Genomic DNA, 27,896 nt, shown 5'->3' with positions numbered 1-27,896 from the left:
ATTAAATATGGTTTGCATGTAACAATCGATTAGTTTTGCAGTTTATATACGATTCTCTCCATAATTTTAAGTGTAATTGTTTTTAATAATTAAATATTGTCTTTTAATAAAAAATTTAAACAGCAACACACACAAGAAGCATAGCATTTTAAATATCTGTACATTAAAGTTTTACTTTTTCACACTGATATGTTTCTATAAAGCTAATTTAATTTTTACTTTTCTTTTGGCTTGATAATTTGACTAATTTACTTAAAAATAAAGATTAATTCTAGCCACAAATGAATAAAAAAATTTTTCATTTATTTCAAGTCATAATTTTTAAACTCTCAAGCATATGAGAGCTTTTCTATGAAAAGCTCTCATACGCTTGAGAGTTAATACTCTATGAAAAGCTCTCATACTCGTAACATGGAAACCTGTTACAATTCTTTCACTTCAGACTGAACAAAATGTATTATATTATGTAACAAAGTTTTATGCATTTTTGCTATTTTTATGATATAACATCACATAAATTTATTTGCAGCTCCGGTTTGTGTGGTCTTTCAGAATTTTGTTAGGAATGAAAAATGTTTATGTAACTAATTATTAAATAAGATTCATTATACGTATTCACGAATAATAATTTTTTGGTACGAGTAATATTTCTGAATAAACAGAGGAGAATCCGATTCAAGTAAAATAAATTTTATTTTATTTACTTTATATACATAATTATAAATATTTTTAAATACAATTTAATTTGTTGTAGTTATAAACTGATGGGCGCGAGCCTGTTGCGCAGTTATACGAGTGAGTGGATTTGGATCCAAAAGTCTGCCTAGTAAATTATAGGCAGATTCGGGTATTGTATTTTCCTGTTCGTTTGGCACATTTTCGCTGTTTCTTTGTATGCTTTGGATCCTCTGACACAATAATTTAAAATCTACTTTTGGTTTTTGAATACTCAAAAACACCCTCTTGCCTGAAGTATTGAAAAATTAACTGTTAAATTACGAATTTAAATGAAACGGCAAGTTTGAATTTTATATCTGTCACTCACCAATACTTAGTGCAGCTTGTTGCAGTCTCTTACTTCCTACGATGCAAGTTATTTCGGCCAAGGAACTTAAATCGTCGGAAGCTCTGAAGAAAGGATACTTTTTTGTTAGTAACGACAAGAATATCACACCAGCTGCCACATATCAACGGCTGTAAAATATGTGTAAATAAATATAAAAGCTAAATATATAAGAAAACATTTTTATACTGAAACATAAAAACAGAACTTAAATTATACAAATATCTGTGGCACATTTTTGTTGCAGATATCCTTTTGGATAGAATTATGTGCTTTGATGAAAATAAATGTCTCAAATTGCAGAAGAAACTGCATAATAGAAGTGTATAGAACCAGCATATTTCATGTTTTACTTGTTGAGACATGAAAATGAATCTTTTTCTTATAGAGACTAATCATTGGTGATGAAAAGTGAACTGTATATGGTAACAGTAATCACCAGAAAGGTTATTTTGCAAAATAAATAAATAAATAAACTACATGTGTAAAGAAAACATTCATCAAAAGACAGTAATGATATGCTTGATGAAATTCAGAAAAACAGATAAATCATGAGTTTCTACTCTACCAATCTACCAAACATTTAACATTAATTGCTTTGAAGAGAGAGCTTCCTTCAGTCCTCCCCATTTTTGATAGTTTTAATTCATTGGAAGGTAATCTTTCATCATTTACAATGCTAACCTGTGCTTGCATGGAGACTTTCAGAGAAAAATTTTGCAAAATTTTTTTATTTTCCAAACTTTTCTCTTCCAATCAATACAAAATTGATTAAAAGCTCCAATGGCACTCAAACAGGTGTGCAAACTATTTCATTCAATACCAGAAAAATCCTTAAACTGTCAGAGAAGAGCAGACTGTTAATAATTAATTATATATGTTCTATTATTTAATCTATTTCATTGTAAGTTTTGTTCAAAACACTACAAAACTTTTACACTCACTGTAATTTTTAAAATTCAAAATGTATTCAGTCTTTCACAGGTAATTTTTATATTGAAGATTATTTACATATACTGTAATCCAAACAAAAACATCCCAGATGTAAAAAAATTACACCAATTTAGATGGCTGTCAAAATTTTACTTAGCATTTAATAAATATACAAAAAATATAAACACAACGTTTTTCACAAAAGTAAAAACCTTTGCCATCGTTTGTCTTCTGTCGTTCACACCAATGCAAGGATGGAAGACAAACGATGGCAAAGGTTTTTGTGAAAAACATTGTATTTATATTTTTTGTATATTTATTAAATGTAAATTACCGTCAGCCATGTTTTATTTATACTATTTTTCTTAGCAGTTTTTCTATGGTAAAGATAAGATTGACGCTTGGAGGCAAAATGTAGAAAACAATAATACAAGTAAAAATCTTCAGGTGTAACTTCCATGTGCCAAGCTTATCTTACCAAAGAAAAATTTTGACCATTGTCTAAATGTCATAGATTTTTACTTGGCATAATTTTTTTACATCTCAGATGTTCTTGTCATTATCGTACAATTGTTAAACAAGACATAAGACAATGGTGTACAATTCACTTGGTGCTCAGCAACTAAATGCACCAATGACCAAATGCTTTCAATATTCATTTCAGTCGGTGCTGACTGAACATGTTGTCGACCAACACTTTTAATATGCCATTCAGAAAAATCATTATAAAAAGTTTTAACTGGCATAAATTTGAACTTTTGTAATTCTGAGTAACATTTTGAATAAAATTTGTTTGTTTCAATGCAATTTTATGCTTATAGGCATAAAAGCAAGCTGTCAAACTGAATTAGCTCTATGGGAAATCCCCAAAAACTTTGACCTATCAACCTGGAAGTTTCACAAGCACCTCACTGATAGCAAGAAAAGCTTAAGTTTAAAATTTGAGCATTCCAGACCCAGTAGTTTTTTCTCTATGAGTGTTTGCAGTGCTAGATGAAGAAAGAGGAAGAGAAGAAAATACAGCTTTTTTTGACAAGTTTTTGCATTTTTCAATTGCTTATATTTTGGCAATCGCATTACAGAAAATCTTGAAATTTTGCACATTACCTAAAAAAATAATTTTCTTTCAAACAAGATACTCGGAATTACTTCAGGTGTTTGGGTGCAGCTAAATTGATCCCCAAAAATCAGCAACTCTGATTCCTGTATATATATAGTCAGTCAGTCACCTTTTTACTTGGCGGGATATCACTGCCATGACCCCTGATTATGTTATTTAACTATGTTTAATCAATCAATTACATCATTTAATGTTTAATTATATTTAATTAATCTTGTTGATTAAGTGTAATTATTTGCATATAACTGTGTTAGCATATTTATTCAATTATAAGCTAATCCCGGGAAATCGAAAACAAAAAAGTAAACTAAAAAATGAAAATTTATTTATCGAGTGTAAGGAATAAAGTTTACCCCATTTAATTGTTCAGTTGCTGTCATCAATGATTCAGACTCATTGTCACTTGATTCTTTGTTGCTGTCTTCATACAGAGCATCATCATCTGTGCTGTCAAGTGCGTCTGAGATTAAACACTTTTTAAACACACCATGACTACTTTACAAATACTCTTCCACATGTTGTCAATCATGTGCATGCTTGAGACAGACTAGCCTGTATCACTTGTACTGTAGACATGCGCATTCAATTTTCTCTGGAGCCAGTCTGTGTATATTTTTCTCAACTTGTCCTTGAATGTTTGTTGATGAACATGCTGAGCAGGTGAAGAATTAAGGAATTGAATAGCCAAGTCCATTTTCTCCTCTTTTAACTTTCTCTTTACTGCCTCTGTTGTATGGCCTGTATAAGAATCCAAGACAAGGAAGCTAGGAAACCTCAACAAGGCACCAAGGCATCGTTGCAATACAAACTGAATCCATTCCATCACCATGTCCTCAGTAAACCATCCATGTTCATTCACACATACAATTAAACTTTTAGGAAATATCTCTGACTTCAGCAATATCTTGTGTTTGAACAATGAATAGAGGAAATTTATGCTCCATTAGCGGTACATGTGAACATAACAGTCAGGTGCTGTTTTTCATTTCCTGTTGACAGGATTTTTACTTCATTCATTCCCTTTTCTTCTATCATATCAAAATACACCATAATTTGGTTGGCATTTCCTATCTGACTGAGAAGATAGTTCTTTTTAGTGCTCTATCTTATCTTGAAGCACTGAAATTTTATCAATTTCTCTTCATAATTTTCTGGCAACTTCTGCACAATTGACATATGCCTAAGATGCAAGAACTCCCAGTGATTTATGAAGAGTTGAACCCAATGCTGACTTGCCTTGAAATTGCTGATTTTCTGCTCAAAAAATTTTGTTAGCCTTAATTGAAATTATTTCAGCATTCACTGGGAGACATTTCTTACACTGCTTCTTTATGAAATTATTTAAAACAACTTCTACTGCATGGTGGCAACCACATTTTGGCCTATCAGATGTTTTTCTTTTGATGGAGGATGCAAATATTTGGTCTCTCTGTCTTCTATACCATCTGATATTGCTTTTATCAATCCTATATCACCACTGTGCAGCAAGATTTAATGTCTCATCAGCAAACAAAATCACTTTCCTTTTAAAATCAACAGTATAATTGACAGCACTTCATTATAAAACAGCCAAAACTCCCACTTAATAGTACAGACTTGGTAACTCAACTTTCACCTACTCTACAATGCATACAAAATTTGCAGAAACTTATCTGTGGCAGCTTCTGGTGATATTTTCCCAAACTTTTGATTACGTTGGTAAAGGGTATCACCTACTTTATCATATTAATAATACTGATTCTAAGCTGAGGGACATTTTTTTAAATCACAAAAAAAAAGTAAAAAAGTTGGCTTGCAATTGGGTAAATATGGTATTTAATCTTGAAAATGTTTGAATTGAACTAGTTAATCTACTGAGTTAAGCAATGCACCTTTAATTATGGGTAAGTTCGAGAAACACTAATATAACTCAACACCAAACAATTGCCTAAATATTGGGCTATAATCGTTTAGTGTTGAGTTATATACTACTCGGGCTTTGAGATGTTATTTATATAAACACTAATATTTTGACCTAGTTAATGGGCCATCCTCAGACATGGAGGGACTTAACAGGATCAAAAATATTAGTGTTTTGCCAATCTTATACTACTGTTAAAAGGTCCATTGTTTAATTGAGTACATTTAATCAACTTATAATACATTTTAGATATAGTATCCACTAAAATCAACTTGTTTGTGGAAGACAAACTAATTTTCTTTTTAAAAATTCTTAAAATTATAGAATTTACCTGTAGTCTGACTTTGATACTTCAAAAGGACTTCTGGTGCTCTAAATCCTGGAGTCCCAGCACGTGGTGCAATTTCTGGAGGTCTAATTTTAAAACGAATTAACATTTAGAACAATCAATTAACATTTAATAAAAGAAAAGTTATCACATACGTTTAAATGCAATAAAACATGACAATTGCATTTTAAGAATAAAAAAAACAACATACAACTTCCTGTAAATTGCATTTAATTAAAGAAATTATCAGTAATTGTAAACACCCAATTAAAAACAGAACAACTTATATAGTTTAATTCAATTTTCTTTTAATTAATTATACTAAAACTTAGCACACGAGTTATTTTTTTCAGCTTGGAAGGCATCAGTACTAAATGATAGCAAACTACTGTATCGTCAAGAAATAAAATTGGACATAGAACTTAGTAGAGCGCGCTCTTCATTAAGTGATAATATATCATCAAAATAATAGTTTAATTATTTATTGCAATCAAATGATACAGTCAAATTCTTATCTGGCTATAATATGGCTAATTAATTATTAAGGTACCAAGTAATTTGGACTAGATATAAGCAGTTAAGTTGCCATTTGTGTTAAAATTTTATCTCTAGTTCAAATTAGCTATTATAGCCTAATAAGAATCTGGATGTATCATTTGATTAACCTAGGATTTGATTGTTTTATATGTATTTACCATTTACCGTAATATCTAAAAGACCATTAATAATTCTGAGATAAAATGAAAAAAGCAGTTGTTCTGTCAAAAGAGAGTTAACTAATTTTCTGAATATATTCTATGTAAAAATGATTGACTGAATGGTTGATTTAGTTAATATAAAGCACTAGTATAACATCGACGTGGCTAGATAAAATTGCACTCATTATGAATAGGTCTAATCTGTAGTAAGTCAGTCGGCATGGGTAAGAGATGAGAACTCATACTGTAAGAATCATAATCTTGTACTATGAAAATCTGAGTCAGGTCAAATCAAGACACCTTGTAGTGCTGGCCCAAATGAAAGAACAAAGTTATCCTTGCTATGTAACTATCTGACCAACCCGACATAAAAAATTTGTTCCTTTCAATAATCTTTGATTATTATAGACTATTTTTATATTATATATTACATACCTATTTAAACAGATTTTGCACACTTCCTGTTTTCCATAACAAGAACATCTATTTTTTGCCAAATCATTTGTTTTACTACAATTTATTTTAGTAGTTTTACTGTCAAAGCTATGAACAAATAATGTTCTGTTTAATTTTGGATGAGTTTGAAACTTTTTGGTATTCTGAAGTGAACACAACTGAGTAAGTTGGTTATTGCCAACCTCTTGCATTACTTGAGACAGAGGAAGGAACGTATTGCTGACATCATGCATTACTTGACGTTTTTTACCCGGCGATTTCATTTTCTGCAAAACAAAAAAAAAAAAAAAAATTAAATCTTTAAAAAATGATAATAATTTTATGTATTTGAAAAGTTTTTTTCTCAAATTAAAAATCAAATATACCAAATTTTCATTTTCTTGATTTTCTGTTCTTTTCCTTTTTTTCTTTATGACCTCTTCGGCACAATTTTCTTTTAATCTCGAAGAACTCAAACGTTGAGCCAGACCAAAATCTACTAAAACATATCTGAAAACATATCATCATCATTAAACAATTAATATAGATTTTTTACTCTATAATTTAATACACAAACTTTGTATATATTTAAAAGTATATAATAATTGCCTTAAAATAAGATCATTATTTTGTATTTTCCCAAATAAAAAACTTGACGAACAGAGACTTTGCACACACAACTAGATAGTGATCATCATGCGTTTCTATTCCCGTACTTGAAACACTTTGGTTGTGGACCTTATTTATCAATCAACCCCTCATATATTCTTTCTTTTTAGAACACTGGTTTCAATTTTTATATTCATAAAAGATAAGTTTTAGAATTTATTTTATTCCATTTATAAATTGTAAGGTGTTTTTAAATTTAATAAAAAATTTATTTACAGTACATCTTATTTAACAGGCAATAATATTTTAACAAATAAAATAAAACTTCTTCTGCTTGTAAAAATCTGATAAGTGTGCAGATCTTAAACTTGGAATAATTTTTGATTACATCTTTACTATTACTCTCCACTGCATAACCATACATGCCCAAAACATCAAGGCTGTGCACATAGATCATGTGTAATCTATACCTGTACCTTTACTATTGAACAGCCCTGATATAATGTAGCCTATATTAACCATATACGTAAATTGTTGACACCAACAATTAACTTTAATTAAGTGGTACGTTACATTTATTATATGTTATTTTAAAAATTTTTAAAAAATAAAACAAATTAAAGCTTACTTTTTCTCTTCACGATTGTAAAGAAAGTTGCTAGGTTTTATGTCTCGATGAATGATGTTATGAGAATGAACTTTCTCCAAGGCAATAAATAAATTCTTCATATAATCTCTCATTTCATCAACATTCATCAATTTAACATAATCCTGTTATGGGTATAAAATATGTGAAAAATTATTCATAAACACATCCACAGAATATCATTGATATTGCTATTGAACAATATACAGTTATTAAACCCCATAAAATCCTTTCAGCATTTAATACGTTGTAGAAAAATACAGGTAATAGTTCATTCATAAAACATTATACTGTTAAGAAGTCCATATTTTGAAGTCAATGAAGTGTTTTCAAGACTAATTGTCTCATCTTCAGATAAAAAGCCTTAGATCACCATTTGATATAAGGCCATTCAATAAGGCTTTCAATCTGAAGATACATTAATTATGCATACTTATTGTAAGAAATTTATACACGAGAAAACCTATCAACTGTTCAGAAATACTTTTCGGTCGGTTGGTTGATAACGAATGATGTCGTCAGTATTTGTTTGATCATTCTCTAATCCATCTTCAAAGACTGGCCTGGAAAGATCGAAGTCCGGTAACAACCAGTAAATTGTTGAAATCTTTTGCAGTTGAACTGGTAAGCATTTCTGAACAGACCCTAAAATGTGTGTGTGACTTGCTGTAAAAAATATATAATATATTTGTTCCCATTATTCAATATAACCAAAATATCCAACTTTATTTTGAGAATATGTCCTAGTTTAACCCTTCTATCCATTTCCATCTTAGATAACATATAAAGCATACGCTGAACAAACTACAATCTTGAATTCATACAAATGTGGTGTTTATTCATATCATTCTTTGAAAACTGATTATATGTTACAGTGCAATAATTTGCAAGTATAAAAATTGATATTGTCAAACATGAAAACAGTTACAAATTAGAAGAGTTAGTACGGTTAAACTCCAATAACTAGTCATCCGGATAACTGGTCAAATGTAATCATAAAGATTAATATAATTAAATCCTCATTAATTCATCATTAGAACCAATCATAAATCTAGTTAACTGACAAAACTTTAGATCAATCAATATTTTTTATGCTGATTTTTTAAAAAATGTGATAGTATGCTTTTAACAAAAGTACAAGACTGTAAGCTAAGGATTCTAATGTTATCTCAATATTTTTTGAACTCATTCTGCTGTATAGGCACTAAGAGATTTTTTTCCTTGCAGTCATGTGTTCAGAATCAGAATATTAAAAGTATATAAATCAAAATTAAAAATGTAGATTTATTTTATTATATAATATAAATATTATTTTAACAGATAATTATAACTATATATCTGAAGACAGAGTACTGTATCTATGTAGAAAATATTTTGCCTGTAGTTAAGAAGTGCAGGGCTTAAAGCAGTCATGGCAATAAAAAAAAAGTGAGAAAAGAGAGTTCACACTGAAAAAAAGCTAAGTGTTAAAATGAACGAAAACAGGCGTTATTAAAAAAACACACAAATGCACACATATTTTGTATCAATAACATTGCATATGATATTAGATTGATTAAGTGGACTGATAAGATTAAATATGAAAATAGTTGGGCTGAGTTTATACTCCAGAAAAGTGACCAGTAAGACTGCATTAAGCCAGAACAGGCCCACATTAAGTTTTCATGTGCCCCGTACAGAATTCCCCACCGTTACACAGCAAAGCAAATGGAATAGTAACATAACTACCAGAATGTGTTTCCATATAACATGCCAAATTTCAAGGCACATTTTTGATTTCTTCATAAAAAAAATGTAATTAAAGAAGGAAAAAAAAACAACTTCTGGTAGAATCAGTGGGTTGCATGTTCATTATATAGCAGGGGTGGACAAGCAAAAGTTCAGTGGGAGCCGAAATGTAGGTTTTGCAAAATGCATGGGAGCCACAGTTCTGTACTTTTTTTATTCTGTACTGCAGTTCTGTATTTTGATTTTATTATATAATATAAAACAAGTAATGAATTTTTTTAATAAACATATTTTCACAAAATTGTGGAAATAAAACTGTAAAAATAATAATAAAAAGCAGAAATTAACACTTTCGGCAAGAGCAACATAAAACTCAAAATGAGCCGCATGCGACTCTCGGAGTCGCATTTGCCCATGTCTGTTATATAGCAATACCACTAGTAATTGTGACCCAATCATTTATTTGGTAATTTTATCAATATTTTTTAAATGATTAAAAATAAAATTACAGAATTCATTACTGGTAATACTAGTCTCCAAATCTATTCCCCTGAATACAATAAAATAATTTGTTAGTCATTCGACCCAAAACTGACAGAGAAGAGAGTTTATGAAAACAATGTAATTAAACATTTAGCAGTTTGTTGTCCTTCACAGTGGTGAATCCGCAGAGTCTATTAGCAGAGTCTATTACTTTCACGGGAGAAAATATACAAAGCTTTCTACTACCCTGAAGTTGAAAAATAATACAATCCCATGAAATTTAACAAATCTGACATTAATAAGTAAATGATGAAATTATTTACAGAGAGTTGATATTTGATAAGTTTAGTTTTTTGCTCTTATAGATCAAATTACAGAAATTATAAATAAAAATCTCATTTTTTAAAAATTAAAATCATAAAATTTCGCTTACAAAAGATCGAGATGGAACGCACACTTTTTATTTTTATAATCGCTTTGTTTTATTAGACACAGATATTATTCCTATATAGATTTATTAATTATAATAAACATACATTATGTATAAAATTACATTAAAATAACACTGTAATTAACGTCCGAAATGAAAAAGTAACAGTAACTGAATCAGTCTCGCCTCCATATTAATTAACGCACATTGGCGTAGCCAGAGTTTGTTATGGGAGGCCTAGTAGAGGCTGTAATTTTCTGGGGAGGGGCACCAGGTTAACTGGGGGGGCGTGCCCACCCATGCCCCTTCCTGACTATGCCCATGTTAATGCGCCACAGTAATTAATTGATCACGTTGCATCAAATTAAATAATTTATAAAAATTAAAATAATAAATACGTTTATAAAATAATTGGCTGTATCTGTTCGCAATGATAATGTAAAACACACTGTACTTATAGTTTAGCATTTCCGATATTTAATTTATTTTTGAATTTTAAAATATAAGAAAAACAATTTTTTAAATAAAGTTTTACGCATTTATATCTGCAACTTTAGATAATACAAAGATATAAGAATCCATCAAAAAAGTTAATTAATAATAATTAAAATTGAGAAAAAATATAAGTTTCTTTCAAGGTAAGGAAACTTGTAAAAAGTCAGGTACGCGATCACGTGACGCCCGTCTCCCCACTTTGCGTAACCAAACGGTCGAGGTTGAAATAAAACCCCAGCAGAAGTAAAAACAAACATCAGCGCGTGTATAGGACAATAAACTTGAACGGGAGCGAAGATGAGACATGACACCATGTAATTTATGCTAATTACTTTCTAATATTAAAAAATTAAAATCTTCAATAAATTATAATTAAATTAATTTTTTGACTGAGTTCGACTAGAAGCATATCGAAAAGCTAGATTAAAGTGAAAATAGCGGTTTTTTGACACTAAATATTTACAAATTAATTTTTTAATTTGGTGCCGGATTGACCGCAGCTGTATTCGAATGCGCACGCGCATGACGAGTTTTATAGTTTCTGTTGAAATGGAAAATGAAGGACACCGTTAGAATGCAGAAAACCATGGTGCATGCCAAATATATAAGCACCCACTTAAAACCAAACTTTTGTCTTTGTCTAAAGATTGTCTCTACAGAAGTTATTAATATTTAGGATATTAGTTTAAAATCTTGTATTTCCTGGCACAAGATTCACTCAATCTTTAATTTTACAGAGTGCTAGAAAGATACAAGCTTTGAAACGAGTGTCCTACAATGTTTTATTTAATAATAACAGTAGAAATCAAATTTATTATCGCTACGGTAGTCAAAAACAAGTAATGTCATCGTTTAAGCTAAAGAATAGCAGGCAGTTGGGAAGAAGTTTGCTTAGCAACTTACTTCAGAAAGTATTGGGTCCTACACAATTTTCTGTTGCTAAAATATGAGTTTCTACTGTTAGTATTAAATAAAATCTATTTCTTTCTTTTGTCCACTGCGCTTAAATAAATACAAATGCTAAAAATAATGCTGTATAAAAATCACTCTTAACACCGAACTAGAAGTGTACTTATGTCTTAATGCAGTGTGATTATATCGAAGTGCCGCGGAGATCGGTATTTCACAAGGATACAAGCAAGGAGTACCCACGTGCAAATTCCTACAGCATGTGCAGAGTATCAAGCTTTGGGAAGCTCCTCGTTTTGTTAGTCTATATAAATGTAGTACACTACATGTGTATACGACAGTGCCTTATCATGTCGCGCATGGTCCATAAGGCATACGGGGACGTGCTGGTCGCTATTTCGCTCCTGAGCGCATTTATGAAAAAAAAAATTTCACACGGGAAGTGAAAAAAGCTAAAAAAGTGAGTTTTTCTCAGAAAAAGCTAAAAAAGAGAGGAGCTATGAAAAAAAGCTAAAAAAGCTAAAAAAGAGAGTCACTTTAAGCCCTGGAAGTGATTTCTCTACCTAAGTGGTCAGTATTTTCTAGTTTAATTATTGAAGTTTTACCATGCATCTGAATCAAATATTCATATAAAATTTTAGGATATAATTCTAGGTAGTCAGATAAGCGAAGATTCATGTATTAATAAACAAGTATTTGCATTGGGGTAACTGTCTTTATACAATTTTAATACAATAATTTTATTTTTATTGCATAAAATGCAGTATGTCTATATAATAGCATATACATCAACCCAATTCAATTAGTGATGCCAAATGAACTGCCAAATTATTTATCAGGCTATTACAAAGCTTTGTAATGACACATTAAATGTATATAAAAATTGGTGTATTTTCATTCATAAAATAACTCAAAAAAATAGTTTTTCTAAATAAATGTTTAACGCAAAGCTTAATTTAAAAATAAAGCTGGCCTGTGGCAACTGGCAGGTGTCGTAAAACTCTGTTGTGAGTTGGTTAATAATATTAAACTAGTTGTTACACCTGGCATTGCCCAGATTTATAAAAGTACCTGTACAATAACTGTTACACTTGGCGTTATAAACAGTAAATTTCAAAAAAAAAAAAAAAATTGGTGGTAAAACCCATTTTAAGAATATCATCAGAATGCCTATAAACTATGTAGATAATATGTCCTTGTAAATAGCAAATTTATAGAAAAATTATCAAAATTAAGAGAGTACAATTCCAAAATGAAAATACCAGAATTGTTTGATGTGGATAATTTAATACTTATATAGTTTTCACAGTGTAACACTTTCCACTCGACACGAGTGCTGTGCGCTACCTGTCACAGTAATGATATAGTGTGTCTACTTCCCACTACATCATTGTCGCAGTAATTAATATAATATTTGTTTTTTTTTCTAATTATATCCTTTTTTGTATAAATCATATTTAATTTATTATTTTTAAAAAATTTTTTGCCAACAGATGGCATTACATGTAAAGCCAGCAAATCAAAAGCAGACAGAAATTAATTGATATAGCAGAGTCCCGCTAATCCGAACTAATTGGGACTGAGCCCTGTTCGGATTAGCCGAATAATTGAAATAGTGCAGAAGCAAGCAGTAAAACAGGTCCAGTTTATATAGATCCAACACCATCAATGACTTTCGTTTCTGTTTTTGTGTGTAAATACAGTACAGATTTGCTGTTTTAATATACTATGTCAAACACTAATTTATTAATTTTGTACAGAATTAATACCGTACTACAATACAATTTTTTTTGTTGTGGAATTCTAAATCTTTTTGTACTATCAATACCATTTAAATTCAACTGGAAAATACAAAAATGTATATTTTGTGAGTTAAAAAATTTCCTCTCCACCGACTGAAACGTTTGAATTACACGGACATTCAGACTAGCAGGACTACTGTATATAAAAATTATATCAATATTTTGGAGTGTTATGTACATTATCTAACAAGGGGTCGCAGCATGATGTTCAGGTCACCAATTTTGATCAAAACTCAGTGAGGTTGCATCCCCAATGACTGGCATATGCCAAACAGTAAGGCACAATTTTGAGTATTGTGCCTTACAGTAAGGCAAAAAAAACTGTGGTGAAAATTGCAAATTACTTAAAAACCTTTAGAATTTCCATCATTTGCATAGTAGCTGGTGGCTCAGTGGGGGTGTACCAGTTTCATAATTGTGAGGTTGGTGTTTCAAATCTTGGTGGTATCATTATTATTTTTCCCCCCTTTAAAACTATAATTTTCACTTTATTCCCGATACTTTAAAATTTATTATATTCATTTAAAAATTATTTTCAAAGATTCATGTACATAATGGATTTGTACTAACACATATTTGGGAAGAGGATTAGATATAAACAAAATTATTATTCTTCAAGGCCAATTTTGTTAATAAAAGGCATTTTAATTAACATTATTCAACCTGCTTTTCAGGAGCACAATTTTGTGGATGATAATTGTTGTAGCACATGAAAGAATAAACATTTCTGCAGTGTGTGCATTGAATAAATTCAGATTTTTACAATAAGATTTATATGTCACTGAAAAAACAAACTTGATTAATTTGTAAAAACACTTCTCCATCATCAACTAATTTGGAGAAGAATCACTTCTACCATAGCACATTGAAAAATATCAGAGCGCTTAATGTCTTTGCAACTTCTGAAATTGATGAAGAACCTTCGGCTGTAATTAGGTCTTGATTTGGAAGAATGCTTTCACAATACATAAATTTTGTAATATTGTCATGCAGCAATTCTTCTGCAGAATATATTTTTATGCTATTAATGTTAGCGCAAAATATCAAAGCCATCTTTTCATTCTTTAGCAGACAAAGATGCAATTATACACATATTTAGGTTAATTAATTAACTGATCACCCACTGTATACAGAAAATGTTTTGTTTTTAAATAAATATTTTTAGGTAGCATTTGTTAATTGCTTTTGACATTGACTTGTTACTTGAAAGGGATGGATTTTATTGTTTTATTACACTGTATATTGTGCATTTGTAGTTTTCTAAAAATAACTCAGTAAAAATAAATTTGTGGTTTTGTAAAAATTTTATATTTGCCTGTTTTTCTCTTTGACAATATAATTTAAAAATACCAAGAATAAAGTGAAAATTATAGTTTGGGGGGAAATATTGATACCTCCAAAGGTTCGAAACACCAACTTCATGGTTACAAAACCAGCACATCCCCACTGAGCCAGCAGCCACTCTGCAAATAGTGAAAATTCTAAAGGTTTTAAATGATTTGCAATTTTTAACCTCAATTTTCTCATTTAATTTTGAGTATTATGCCTTACTGTTTGGCATATGTCAATCATTGAGGAAGCAACCTCACAGAGTTTGATCGAAATTGGTGGCCCAAACATCATGCTGTCCCATCGTAAGTTAGAAGTATGTTAATGTAATTGTTGAGTTCTGTAGAAATAGATCAAATGGCATAGGAGTGCAAAGCAAACAAACATCCTCATATATATAGATTTATCATTATATGGCAGTCTAAACACCTACCTGTAGCCAAATTGCTTTGTATCTAATCACTAAATTAGCCTTGTAATGGCCTGATAAATATCCAGCAGTTTGTCAATTTAAAACTTAAATTTTATAATATATAAATATTGATTGATTGTGATGCAAAGTTTATCTTAATAAACAATCTTACCTGAAATTTATCATGATAAAAATTTGGCATAACTATTACTACATGGCCTTTTTCCATTAGACAAGTTTCAACGTTAATGATATTGCAGGTTCCACTATATGAACATATATATTAAAAAAATAAATATAAATCATTTTTAATGAAAGAATAAATCTGTTTGAACTAGAACTCACCCCAATTCTTTCAAACAATATAATTCATTTGCAATTCTAGAAGGATGACTTGTTGGAACCAAATACTTTAATGCATACTCTTGTTTGGAAAGATTTGAATCATCAGATTTAATAGTTGCTCTATAAACTTTACTAAAAGTACCTGGATGATTATGAGTAAAAATATATTAATATTACACGAAGTGAAATTTAAATACAATCAAACCTTGGTTTTCAAAAAACTCACTTCGCAAACAAATCAGTTCACGAACAGAATTTCAAACTCATATTTCTTCCTGTTTTTATATGCAACTTGTTTGTCAAACATGCTACTAGGCAATAGCTAGACACAGATTACAGACACAAATGGTCGCCCCACTATACTTTCTATATTAATCTATATTAATCTATCCCATGTTGTTTCCAAGTATTTTCATGTTGACCTCATTTGACCTAACCCGTTGACCCCGAATATACTCATTTTTGCATCAGAATGTTTTTGATACTAGATGTTGCTGTGTGTCATAATTTTTATATTAAAACGAATTTTCGAAATATAATTTCTTTTTGTTTTTATTTTTTTCAATATACAGTTGAGTCTGCATCAGTCGTTGTAGGTATAACTCGACACCGCCTGTTAAGTAGTCAGTTTTCTGTGATCCTGGCCAACTTACATAGACAATAATGTTAAAAAACTCCAATTTACTCGACACCACTGGATAAAACGACACACTTTTGCTGTCCCACACTCATTTAGACGTCTGATAAGTCAACTCCCCTCCTGAAAAAAAATGAGTTCACATCTTAAAGTAAACTGTGTGGGGTGAACTCGTTTTTTTCAGGTGGTGAGTCGACTCATTTATTAATATATACATATTAATAAAAATGCCTTAACATTTTATGTATTTTTATATACAATAATAACAGACAAACAAAAAGAAAATATACAATCTATATCAACGTCACAGCAGAATCTGATTTTGCATTTTCTCACATCATGCATTATTTGTAGCACATGTTTCACATTTCTGTTAGAAATGAGTGTCTGAAAGTTAACAACGCTTACACTGAAGGAAAAAATACAAACTTGTTTCTGAATTTGAATGTAAGAAAACTTTGCAAGCTGAATTTGCAAAACAAAAAAACCTTCCAAGAACAATATTGGTGGGAATCCTGAAGAAAAAAGAGGAAATTAAGAAACTTATTCTTGGATTTTCATCGCGGCTGTCTCGAAAATGCCAGAGAAAGTCGCTGTACAAAGATATCAATGATGATCTGGTACGTTGGCTAAAGCAAATTCATTCGTTGAATCTTCCTGTTTTGGGACTGATACGGAAACAAAAGGAGATGGAAATTGCTGGGGTACTTGGAGTAGAAACCAACTTTAGTGCCAGTGATGGATGATCAGAGAGGTATACATTGCACTACTGTATTTTCAACTTCACTTTAGTCGTCATATTGGATAACTTGACACATTTTCACTTCCCCTCGAGGTGTTGACTTATGCGGACTCGACTATTTATTTTGTTTGTGCAAAATAAAAAAATAATTTTTCATTAGGCAAAAATTCAACATGGCAGCCACACGCAACAGAAAAACATTTCAATATGGGATAGTTAAAAAAAGTCAACACCCCAACCAATCACTGACAGGACTACTGGTTCAGAAGTTAGTGGTGCCGAAATTGTCTCGTGTAATTAGATGTCACAACATAAATCATTGATGACATTGCTATTTAAATTAAATTTTGATGCACAAGCAGGAAAGATACTACATTTATCTTTTGGTACACTGCAGTTGAATTTAAATCAAATTAATTAATAACAACTACATTACTTGACATTCATGTGATATAAATAGCATTTAAGAATTTGTGTTTAAAGAGTACTGTAGATACTGTACCTTCAAGCACCTTCAATGTAATATTACTATATTATATATAATATTTCATGTATAAAAATGCTTACAAATGCAATGTAATATTATATATTATATAATATTACATTTCATTTTATATTATTACATTACAGTTAAAAAGGTAAAAAAAGGCTTTATTTTGCGGGTCAGGAACAAATTAGTCTTTTTTATATTGTTTCTTATGAAAAAACCTGTTTCAGTTTTAAACAAATTGGTTTTATAACAACTTTTAAGAATAAGTTATGTTCAAAAACCAAGGTTTGACTATAGTTTAAATAAGTAAATCTTATCAGAAGTTAAAATTTCATTCAAACTTTATTTCCAAAAATGTTCCCTTCATTTTAATTGTAATTATCATTATAAAACTATCCAAAGATATAGTTTATTCTTTATCATAGGAATATAGGGCATTGTAATAAATTTCAATAATTTATCAAATTGGTCATTATGAATACTGATATCACCTAGTCGGGCAAAGTGATAATAATAAGTTGAGGAGTGATCATACAACATATGCTAGCCAATCGGCATTCCATTGTGCGTGCGTATTGCATTTAGCACCGAATTTGGCAGCAGTCGCGACTGTTTGTGCTCTCGACAGATTCCTCCCAGAGGGGAGCCGCTGGCAGGCCACCGATTGTTTGACATCACTATTTATTTATTCACAGTAGTTCTTGAACACGCGTATCAATAACTAGTATGTATCAATATCTAGTAACGTTAAACAAAAATCGGCAGCCTGCCGGCGGCTCCCCTTCAGGAGAAGTCTGTCGAGAGCACAAACAGTCACGACCACCACCAAGATGGTGCACATAGGTAAAATTTTGCCATTTAATTAATATAGTTAATAGTACCTAGTTTTAAAAGATTACATGTTCTTTTTAAAATACTTTGAAATAATTCACAAAAAATAAACATTTCTAAATGAAATAAGTGGAGGTTTTTTAATCAAATTTTAAATTCGGTACTAAACACGATATGCACACGCAACTGAGTGCAGATTAGCTAGCGTATGTCAGATGATCATTCCTCAACTTATTATTATCACATTGCCCGACTAGGTGATAGCAATATTCATAATGACCGGTCAATTTGATAAATTAATCAATATTTATTACACTGCGCGCCCTTTTTGGTCATTATTCATAATGCCCGATTAATCACTGTCCATAACATATATATATCAGAAAATTATATGAATATTTGGATATTTTTAGGTGTGTAACCCACAGTCATTGTTCTGCAAACACAAGTTCATAACTGCAATTTAAAACTGGCATATATCCTGTACACTATTACATGTGCCTTTTAAACACAGATTATCCACAAGATACAAAAAGTACAGTAATTACCTTCAATATTATATGTATATTTCAGTCTAAAAAGTTCATTTTTAGTGTCTGCATCTCTTAAGTAATGATAATAGAAAATTTCATTTATATTTACCTTCTCCAATTTTTCCATGTAAATTGAACACTTTATCCACCTGCGGAATATAATCGAGCAATTTATGCATGTCATCTTGAGCAGAATCTGCAAAATATTTTTAAAACATTTTCTAAATTAATTATTTGGACTGAAGTGATTATTAATATTAAAAAAAAAAGGAATAACTCCCTTTTATTAAAAATAATTAATGCATTAGCTGATAATGATTTAATTGTAATCAAAAATCTCTTTCAATTAATTAAATTTGAATATAAATGTATTGTTAAATAATGTATAGTTGTTATTTATTTATTATTATTTAACAATATATTATTAGTACAATCGAAACCGTGCTGTTATTTATATTTGGTATACTGGCACAATGAAGTGGCACTTAATCAACACTGGGCGAGCTTTCCATCTTTATTTAGTTAATACGCTATTTTACATGTGCGTTTCGTGCCTTCGCCCCTCTTCAGCTAACTAATGTGAGTATCTGAATTATGGACCTACAGTGTATTTTCCATGTTATGCCATGACGTCATAGTTGTCGCCTTTTGTCAACTACCTAACGACTAACTGTCAACTTTTACACATGAGAACGAACCATCTGTTTAGTTCTCAAACGCTTAAATGACGCTTTCTCATCACTTTCGCCCTAAGTTGCATCGAAAGAAGAACAGTACCTCCAGACTTCATCAGTTGCCGCCCTGATCAACTCGTGCCAAGTAACAAAATTACCTAGTGCGCCATTTTTCACAGTGTGTATGTGCCGGTTCCTTTGTGTCTATAGCTGGATTAACGCTGCCGTTTACGCCAGGACTAAGACTCTCGTCATCAGTAGAAGAAACGCCACCCTCCACACCAACGGATTTATCGAACTCGCCTCAACAAGGTATTTATCACCACTTACTTTCATTCATATCCCACATCAAAGCTCTTGAAGTTTCTCTCCCTCATGGCACACACAACACCCAGGTTTCCTTTCTTGCTTACTCTATTTCCTGTTATACTTTTTGTAGTTCTTTAGTGTTGTGTCCCTAGTTTCTTTGTTGTCCCTTGGGTTTAATTCCATTGCCTTATTTTGATGTCTTTTGTCATCTTATATATATATTAAAAAAAAATTGGCATCTTTCATAGGTCTTTGTCATGGCATGCTCTTATCTGTCTGAGTTGTTGTCCTTGCCAGCATTCTTGTTTAGTAATAAATTAGTATAATCAGTTTTAACTGTTATCTTAAATCTAATTTATTACTAAGTTAATTTTAAGTTACTTAAGTTAAATTTATGTTATCAGTTTTTTGGGTGTTTCTCCTAGTTGTTTCAGTTTTGTTATTCAGCTTCCTAAAGAGTTGCTAGCTTAGGTTCTGTATTAATTTTAGTATTAGATTTAAGCTTTCACTATAGTTTTAAGCCTTAATCTTTACTCTAGCTTTTATGTAGCTGCACTACTTATTGGTGTAAGCTAAAACTCAGGTTTTCTTTTAGACCCACAGCCTCACGGCCTAAAACTGCATGCCAACATTAAACATAGAGGGAATATTAATCTTATATATGCTGCTCAGGGGGATCCTTCCTTTCTCCTCTTTCTATCTCTTCATCTTCCTCCTTTTCTTCTCTTCTGCCCTCTCCTTCCCCTTCTTCCTCTAGCTAAACACTTAGTTTATGGCCGTTGTCTTTTATTTGCTATTGTTCTGTGTTTCTGTGACTAATACTATAAGACTTCAACAAATTTTACTTGTATTTGTCTTCTTTTGTTATATTTTACATTTTTTATAAATTTCTTTAACTAAGCATAAATTCATAAATTATATTATCTTCTACATTTTTGCTTATTTATTTTGGTTAATCATTTTAAACATGATATATTTACCAATATTTGTTTCATCTGCAGTTTGATTGGACATTGTCAGCTGCAAAGATAAAATAATAAATTAATATTTTACTGCATTTTTAATTTCAAACAAAAAAAATCTTAATTCTAGGAATATTTTAAACTTTTTATTTTCTTAAAACAATTTTCTTTTTCATTGTATAATATTAAACAAAAAGCCCATTCCCCGTACGATATTTGGATAAAAAAAATTCAATAAATTAATACATAAATTAAATATTTAAAATTACTATTGAAATTTAATTTAAACAAATTAAAAAACAAATTAAGAAATGGAACGTATTCTTTGTGTTCATGGTCATATCTAGGTTATGCTTCTTGGCTGTAAATAGTTTCAGTTAGGTAGAAAATGAGTGAGCCAAAAAGAAGTAAAATTTATGATTTGTACAATAAATGAAAATACAATTTTCTGTTATGATTTAGGATAGCTAAATACAGTACAATCTTGAATAATCACCTAAAAACACCAGGTTGAAACCACTAACTCATCCAAAAACCTTTTACCGGTGAAAGGTTTTTGGATGAGTTAGACAGTACATTCTTGTTTTAACAGATCACAGAACAGATTTATAATAATATCAGATTTTTTCCCCAGGTCCTACCAAATCAATGTAATTTTACCTCTTTTTAGCAGATCCATAACTCAAAATAAATAATTTTTTTTTCTAGCTCCATCTATTGTAAAATTCATGTTTTTTCAATGTTTAGTTAATATTTGAGTATTTCTGAGAATTTGTAGAGTTTGATGATGTAATTGTTACATCTGGATGTATAGTACGATGGAAGAATTCTACTAAGAGAGTCAGCACACTGATGAGAGAGGAGCCATCTAGTGAACATTCTGACTCTGGTCCAAGTATAGTGCCAAAATTTTGTCAAAAAAACATCAAAACAAACCAAGGTGGAAGAGTTTTATCTAATAAATCGTAAACTGAAGTACTAATGAGCGTACGTAATTTGCCTCTTTTTGCTTTTACAGTTTTCATCAGCTTTATCGCACACAGCTACGGCATAATATACAATCTTGTAACATACTCTTATTATGTTTCTATAGAATAGAGATCTCAATAGACTGAATAATTTCAAGTACAGGTATTTCTTATATGTAGGGGTTAAATGATTTCTCTGTACAGTCTTTTTGATCCTTCCAAACAAAATCTCACCATACTGACTAATATATTACAGTTCTAGCAATGTGAGTGAGAATGAGTATAGAGTGAAATAAAAAAAAAACATTTTAAAGTAGCACTTTTTATTCAGATAAATGTACTAAAAGGTAAAAAATAAATTTTCTCCAGCTTTCACAGTATTTTTGGTATTATGCAACAAAAAATAAAAGAATGGAGCACTTTTAATTTTGGACATAGAATATTTCTAAACAGAAACACCCCACACTTATATATATTGTTCAACATTTGTTTTGATTCAAACAAAGCTTTAAGTCATTTAAATTTGATGAAGTAAGTGATTAATCCTCTTAATTACTTTGTTGGTAGAATGCTACCTTGAACACAATAGTTTCTATAGTCTGCAAAATGATAAGGTGGTTAATAATAGTAGTGAAGACTGACGTCTTTTATGTATATTTTTTATATTTTCTTAAAGATCAAAGGCATACTTTAGCATATTTGGCAGAATAACCATATTAATATCTTTACCTTTTGCCACTTCCTACTAAAGTTACATATTACTATAATTATCCAGCCAATGCTTGGACTTCAGAGCCTGATTTGTTGTAACAGGAAGACCATGTGGTTCTGTCTTCACTTTTGTTCCCACTTGTAGGACAGCAAATAACAGTCACACATTGCAGTGCATCTGTTATCAGATTTTATTTACAGATTTTAATTATTTGCTAACTGTTAAAAATGTTTGCAAACTATTAAAAAATGTACTGTCATTGGCAATACACATATGTGCAAAGTTTCAACTAGATTGGAAATTAGGAAGTAGATGAACTGCAACTTTTTACCTGGATAAACAGACAGACAACAGAGTAAGTTATTAAAAAGATTTAAAATGAGAAGCTGCACGAGTGATTAAGAAAAGTAAGACAGAATGAATGAAGAATGCATTTGTTTTTGTCTCAACACAGTTCTTCCATTATATAGATGAAAAAGTTCAATCTTGATATAATACTTATTCTAAAATATTGTATTCAGTGTTCCAGCTGTTAAGTAAGTTTTGCAAAATGCAAAAATGGTAAAGAAATGGCAATAACAATTTGAAATTGGCAACAGAAGTGATGAATGTGAGTTTCCACAAAACAACTGCCAGTCCCTTCAGTGTTCCCTTCTCATTGTTAGGTATGAGCCATATAGGCTAATCTGTCCATGATGGAACAGATTAACCAATATGGCTGTTGTGTGAAAAAAAACCTAATCAACCACTGCTCTGACACAGCAGCAAGAAGGGAATAAGAAAGCAATTTCCCTAACACATTTGCTTACATATGATTCCTTCGTTGTGGCTGGACAAAATGCTTAGAGTGCATTCACACATTCACTATTCATCAAATGCTGAATAAACATTTGGTGAATACATAGAAATGCACATGGTTTAATTGTGACAAACGTTTGATTTTCACTTTTTCCCAATTCTTCTCACTAAATTGTGCCAAATCAAAGGAGACAAATATTCACTTCCAAGCATTTGTATTGTCCATCCGCATTACTTGGCATTCGGCAAACAGCAAATAGTGTGGATTTGGTCATCAGTGTTTCCATTTACTGTATTTTACGGACTATAAGACATACCTGAATTTTGGAGGCAATTTTTTGAAGAAAAAATGCATCTTATAGTCCATAAAATACGGTAATTCTTCCTAAAACTAGATCTAATCTTTTATTTTTGGATTTAGTTGTATTTTTTATGTAGTTTTTTCTGGTCTTTATTTACAATACAGTTTTATCACATTGTTTTACTTTTTCATGTTCATATTTTTCTGCTTTGGTGAACTGATACCATCCACCAGCTCTTCCTTTTACACTCTTTCATCCATTACATGTTCTGTCACCATGTGTACTTGCAGTAATTTTTTAGAAAAAATAACACTATTTATAGGTACTGTATATACTAGTGCTAATCATCAGGTACAGTACCTGTACCCACAGGAATCCATTTTTTAAAAATTCTATGTACAATACAAGAAATGGTAAACACAAATAATTTTTTAAAAAATTAGTAAACATTTTCCATAAATTAATCTACTTAGTGTTTTTAATTAGATGTTCCAAACAAATTATTGTTTTCAATTTTTAAAAGAGCAGCTATGCAAACTAAATGTTTTAATAAATGAAAATTGTTCATTTAAGAAAATAAATCTTTTTAAAACCAAAATGCCACTTTGTGCAATGAATATCAATGTATAAAAAAGAATCTTGATTAAAGATATAACAAACTCTTATTTAGGGTACAAATGCAGGTATAGTTACACCTTCGAACAAGGTGGTTGGGACCTTACCAGAGCCGTAGACCATACTTAGAAGAGCAGAAAAGCTTTAAAAAAACCATACCTCTACAAGCAACCCTTGGCGAGATACAGTTCCCCGAAATTGGGCCACTTCCAGGTCACAGTCGGTCGAGAGTCATGTTGCTCCACTAACCCTGTATTCACCAACACAAGTTAAGGTTAGAGTTAAAAGTTAACCAATGAGCATTCACATACTAAAAGTAAAGCAAACGGTGATTGGTTAACTCAAGATTTAACCCTAACTCTAACTCATGTTGGTAAATACAGGAGTAAGACTATCACATTTAAGTATTTAGCCTACAGAACTATGCCAGCTTTGAGAATCCCAGTCGAGTGTTCACAAAGTATGCAATGCTATATAGTTTTAAGAGGTGTGGGGACTTGTGCCTGCAGAGCACAAAGAATAGGCAGCAGTACCAGTACACAATAAAAAGTAAGCTTTGGGGGTTGCTATCTTACAAAGGTCTGCACGCACGGGTACGGTTCGTTCGATGTTTTTGCTGGTACAACTCTGGGGGGATGGAAAATCCCTCATTCAGACTTCACATCTTACCCAAATACATCACTGAATGAAGCAGTTGCGACCTTATCAGAGGTGTAGACCATGCTCTGAGGAGTAAAAAAGTCAAAGAAATAAACAGTCTTCTCATTGGCTGCATTCAGCAGACTCAACAGCTCCAGAGCTATTGAGTCTGCTGAATGCAGCCAATGAGAAGACTGCCCTCTACAGTAGCACTGTTTAAGAACACATTTGGTATTTTGACATCACATTTAGTAGCATCTTTCATTTACGCTACCTATTGCTAGCTGAAACTGACCAACAACAACTGCTTTTTGTTCCAACACATATGTCACTCATCGTTCAGCAGATGTAACTAAATAACAGCACCTTTGCTCAGTTACAACTGTCAACTCTGCTGAACACAGCCATTATCCTTCACGAGATACAGCCCCGAAATAAGCCAATCCAGAATATCCAAGACGTCTGGAGCCCAAAATTTGGGGAGGAAATCCAAACTTCTCATTCAGAACTGAAATTTTACCCTTATTTGGCACATATTTATGTTTATCTTAAACCATGAAGACATAAATATATACTAAATATCATACAGTTCAAACTTATAAACAGTTAACTTATCACATTAGGGATATTAGGGTAGGTTACTTTTAGGTAATTTATGTATATATAAGCATATATACAAATTAACTAAAGGTAATTCCTACTAGAAATTAGGCCTATCAACAGTTACAAAATGAAGCGATATTCTTGCTTTCTTCTCAATTTTCCAATATATTTAAGTTACAACACGGGCTAACAATGAATTTAAATTGTTCCATAACCTTAAAGCAAACTAAATAATAATATTTTTAATTAATTATTAATAAATTACCTATTGGAAAGAATCGTTAACATCGACACTACCAAAACAACAGTTCGTATGTCCCGCTTAATCAGAAATATCGAAGGGAGAAAAAAATATGCGATTAGATTTTAAATATTATTTCTGTATTATTTATTAATATAAATTTTTTATAATTAATAAATAATAAATTATATTGTTAAAGCATTTATTAATTTTTTAATTAATTAAATCGTCGGAAGAATTTATGTTGGAATAGGCCACCAGGGGGTAATCAAATTTTCCCTCTTACGGTAATCAATTTGTAAATGGAAAATGTCGATTAGTAATCAATAAATAAAGATTGCTGGCCTTTTTAATGCCCAGGAGGCGGAAAGAGTTTTAAAAAAAAGGACAAAAGACCGCTCGACTATCCGGCCTGAGCGGTCAAGCTGGCGACCTATCGTTCTGGGGGGCCCGGGTTCGAATCCGGACGGGTTGATAAATCTCCAGGAATTTTTCGGGGGGGTCCGTCCGGATATGTCGGGCCTCTTTCCTCACCACTCGGCTGCTCCATTATGGGCCTGATCGAACCCATAATGGGCTTGCTAAAAGAGGCCCTCAGGGCGAAAAGAGTTAAATGTAATAGTTATCTTCATGTAGAAGGTTTCCTAGGATCAAATCAATATTTCCAGTAAACTTATTTCGTTTAATAAGTTCTGATGACTCGAAATTTTTTCATACAACTTATCGTATTGTAAATCACAATCTTGCTTTATAATTAGCATTGCTTTCACACTTTTCAATATTTAAAATCTCAACTTCTTTTTCTCTTACCACAGAAAATTCATGACGTTTATTTTAAAAAGAGTGATACGATTTAAAATGCATAACTTTTCAGAAGAAGCAATTTAAGTTTAGTGTTACGATATTCAATATTATCCATATACAGTATGTCATTTGTGTCACATTGGTTATTTCTGTAATATGACATGTGATACGTTTCCGGCTAAAACTTCAGATATTTTCAATTCATTCTACGGGGTATTTAACGGTGAGGATGGCAGAGCGGTTAAAACAACAGTTTACAACTTTGAGCACCCAGGATAGTGATGCATATCCGTTTTGATTTGTACTTTCCCGGCCCTGTTACATATAACAAGGGTAAAAAAATGGCAATTGATCAAAAATAATCTCCAAAATTATAACACGTTTACACTTAGGGAACGGCAAACTTAAGGGCAAGCAGAGGCGGATCTAGGTTTTTCGGTACCTTGGGCTTATTGAAGTCCAATGGGACCCCATTTTGTGATTAATTAAAAATTTTTAGATTGGGGTTTATAATTCATTTTTTATATCTTATATATAAAAAAAACATATTTATATATAAAGAAATATTTACATTGATTAATTACTGACAATTACGTTACATTGATTACAATAAAACAAATAATACTATAAATTATCATTATTATTATATCATTAACATTAACTATATTTTACTATACGATGATGAGTGCTCATTGTTAATGTAAAAGTATTAAAAATTTATAATAATAATTCAATTTTTGTGGGCCCTTGATACTTGGGGGCCCAGGGCTTAAGCCCTATTAGTCTCTATGTAGATCCGCTCCTGGGAGCAAGACATTATAAATTTAAAGTGGAGAGCATAAATTAAATGAATTAAGCGACATCAGTGTTCACGGATAAAGAAAATTATGTTTAAATAAAAAAAATTGTGGATTGAAAACTCAGTTTGAAAACGAATTTTTAAATATTAATAGAAATTTATATCTTGTCAGCCATCAAGATACTTCTAGTCGTTAACCGTTCCAATTATATTCGTTGCCACGTGATGAAAATTTAAGAAGAGAATGGGTAACCAGCCATGCAATGCACGGTACAGTACATCTAGCTAAAAATAACTTTGCCATCATAAGACCACAAGTCATGCAGAAGGATTACTTCCAGACAAACGTGGAGCCATCATAAATCCTGTCTTAATATTTATCACTTTCTTGAAGAATTCTTTGTCACTTAAATCGGTACCTTAAAAATATAACTAACTATATATTTCAGGAAGTTCCTTTCGCTGCTACTAGGCTTGCATTATGTTTCAAACATTTCAAGTGATTTTTAATGTCGAAACGCCCACTATGAGTTACTGAAAATTTTGAAAAGCACATTTTACATTTCACGTTC

The 27,896-nt window shown here is 31.1% G+C and overlaps 1 protein-coding gene across 1 annotated transcript; it reads right to left on the bottom strand.

Annotated features, from left to right (window-relative positions):
- Window positions 1-674: 674 nt before the first annotated feature.
- LOC136981640 (cell division cycle 7-related protein kinase-like) lies at window positions 675-25,831 on the bottom strand. The gene is given in 12 exon segments (XM_067277970.1): window positions 675-967; window positions 1,046-1,180; window positions 1,183-1,194; window positions 5,348-5,430; window positions 6,478-6,764; window positions 6,864-6,987; window positions 7,715-7,857; window positions 15,493-15,586; window positions 15,666-15,807; window positions 19,008-19,094; window positions 20,862-20,901; window positions 25,746-25,831. Coding segments are annotated over 11 exon segments (1,368 nt in total). The 5' UTR covers window positions 20,896-20,901; window positions 25,746-25,831; the 3' UTR covers window positions 675-740.
- Between the last annotated feature and the right edge of the window lie 2,065 nt (window positions 25,832-27,896).

Source organism: Centruroides vittatus, unplaced genomic scaffold, assembly GCF_030686945.1.
Source record: "Centruroides vittatus isolate TY-2023 unplaced genomic scaffold, ASM3068694v2 contig_786, whole genome shotgun sequence".
NCBI lineage: Eukaryota > Metazoa > Arthropoda > Arachnida > Scorpiones > Buthidae > Centruroides > Centruroides vittatus.
Note: the sequence above shows the minus strand (reverse complement) of the source record. Positions and strands in the feature narration are given on the sequence as shown.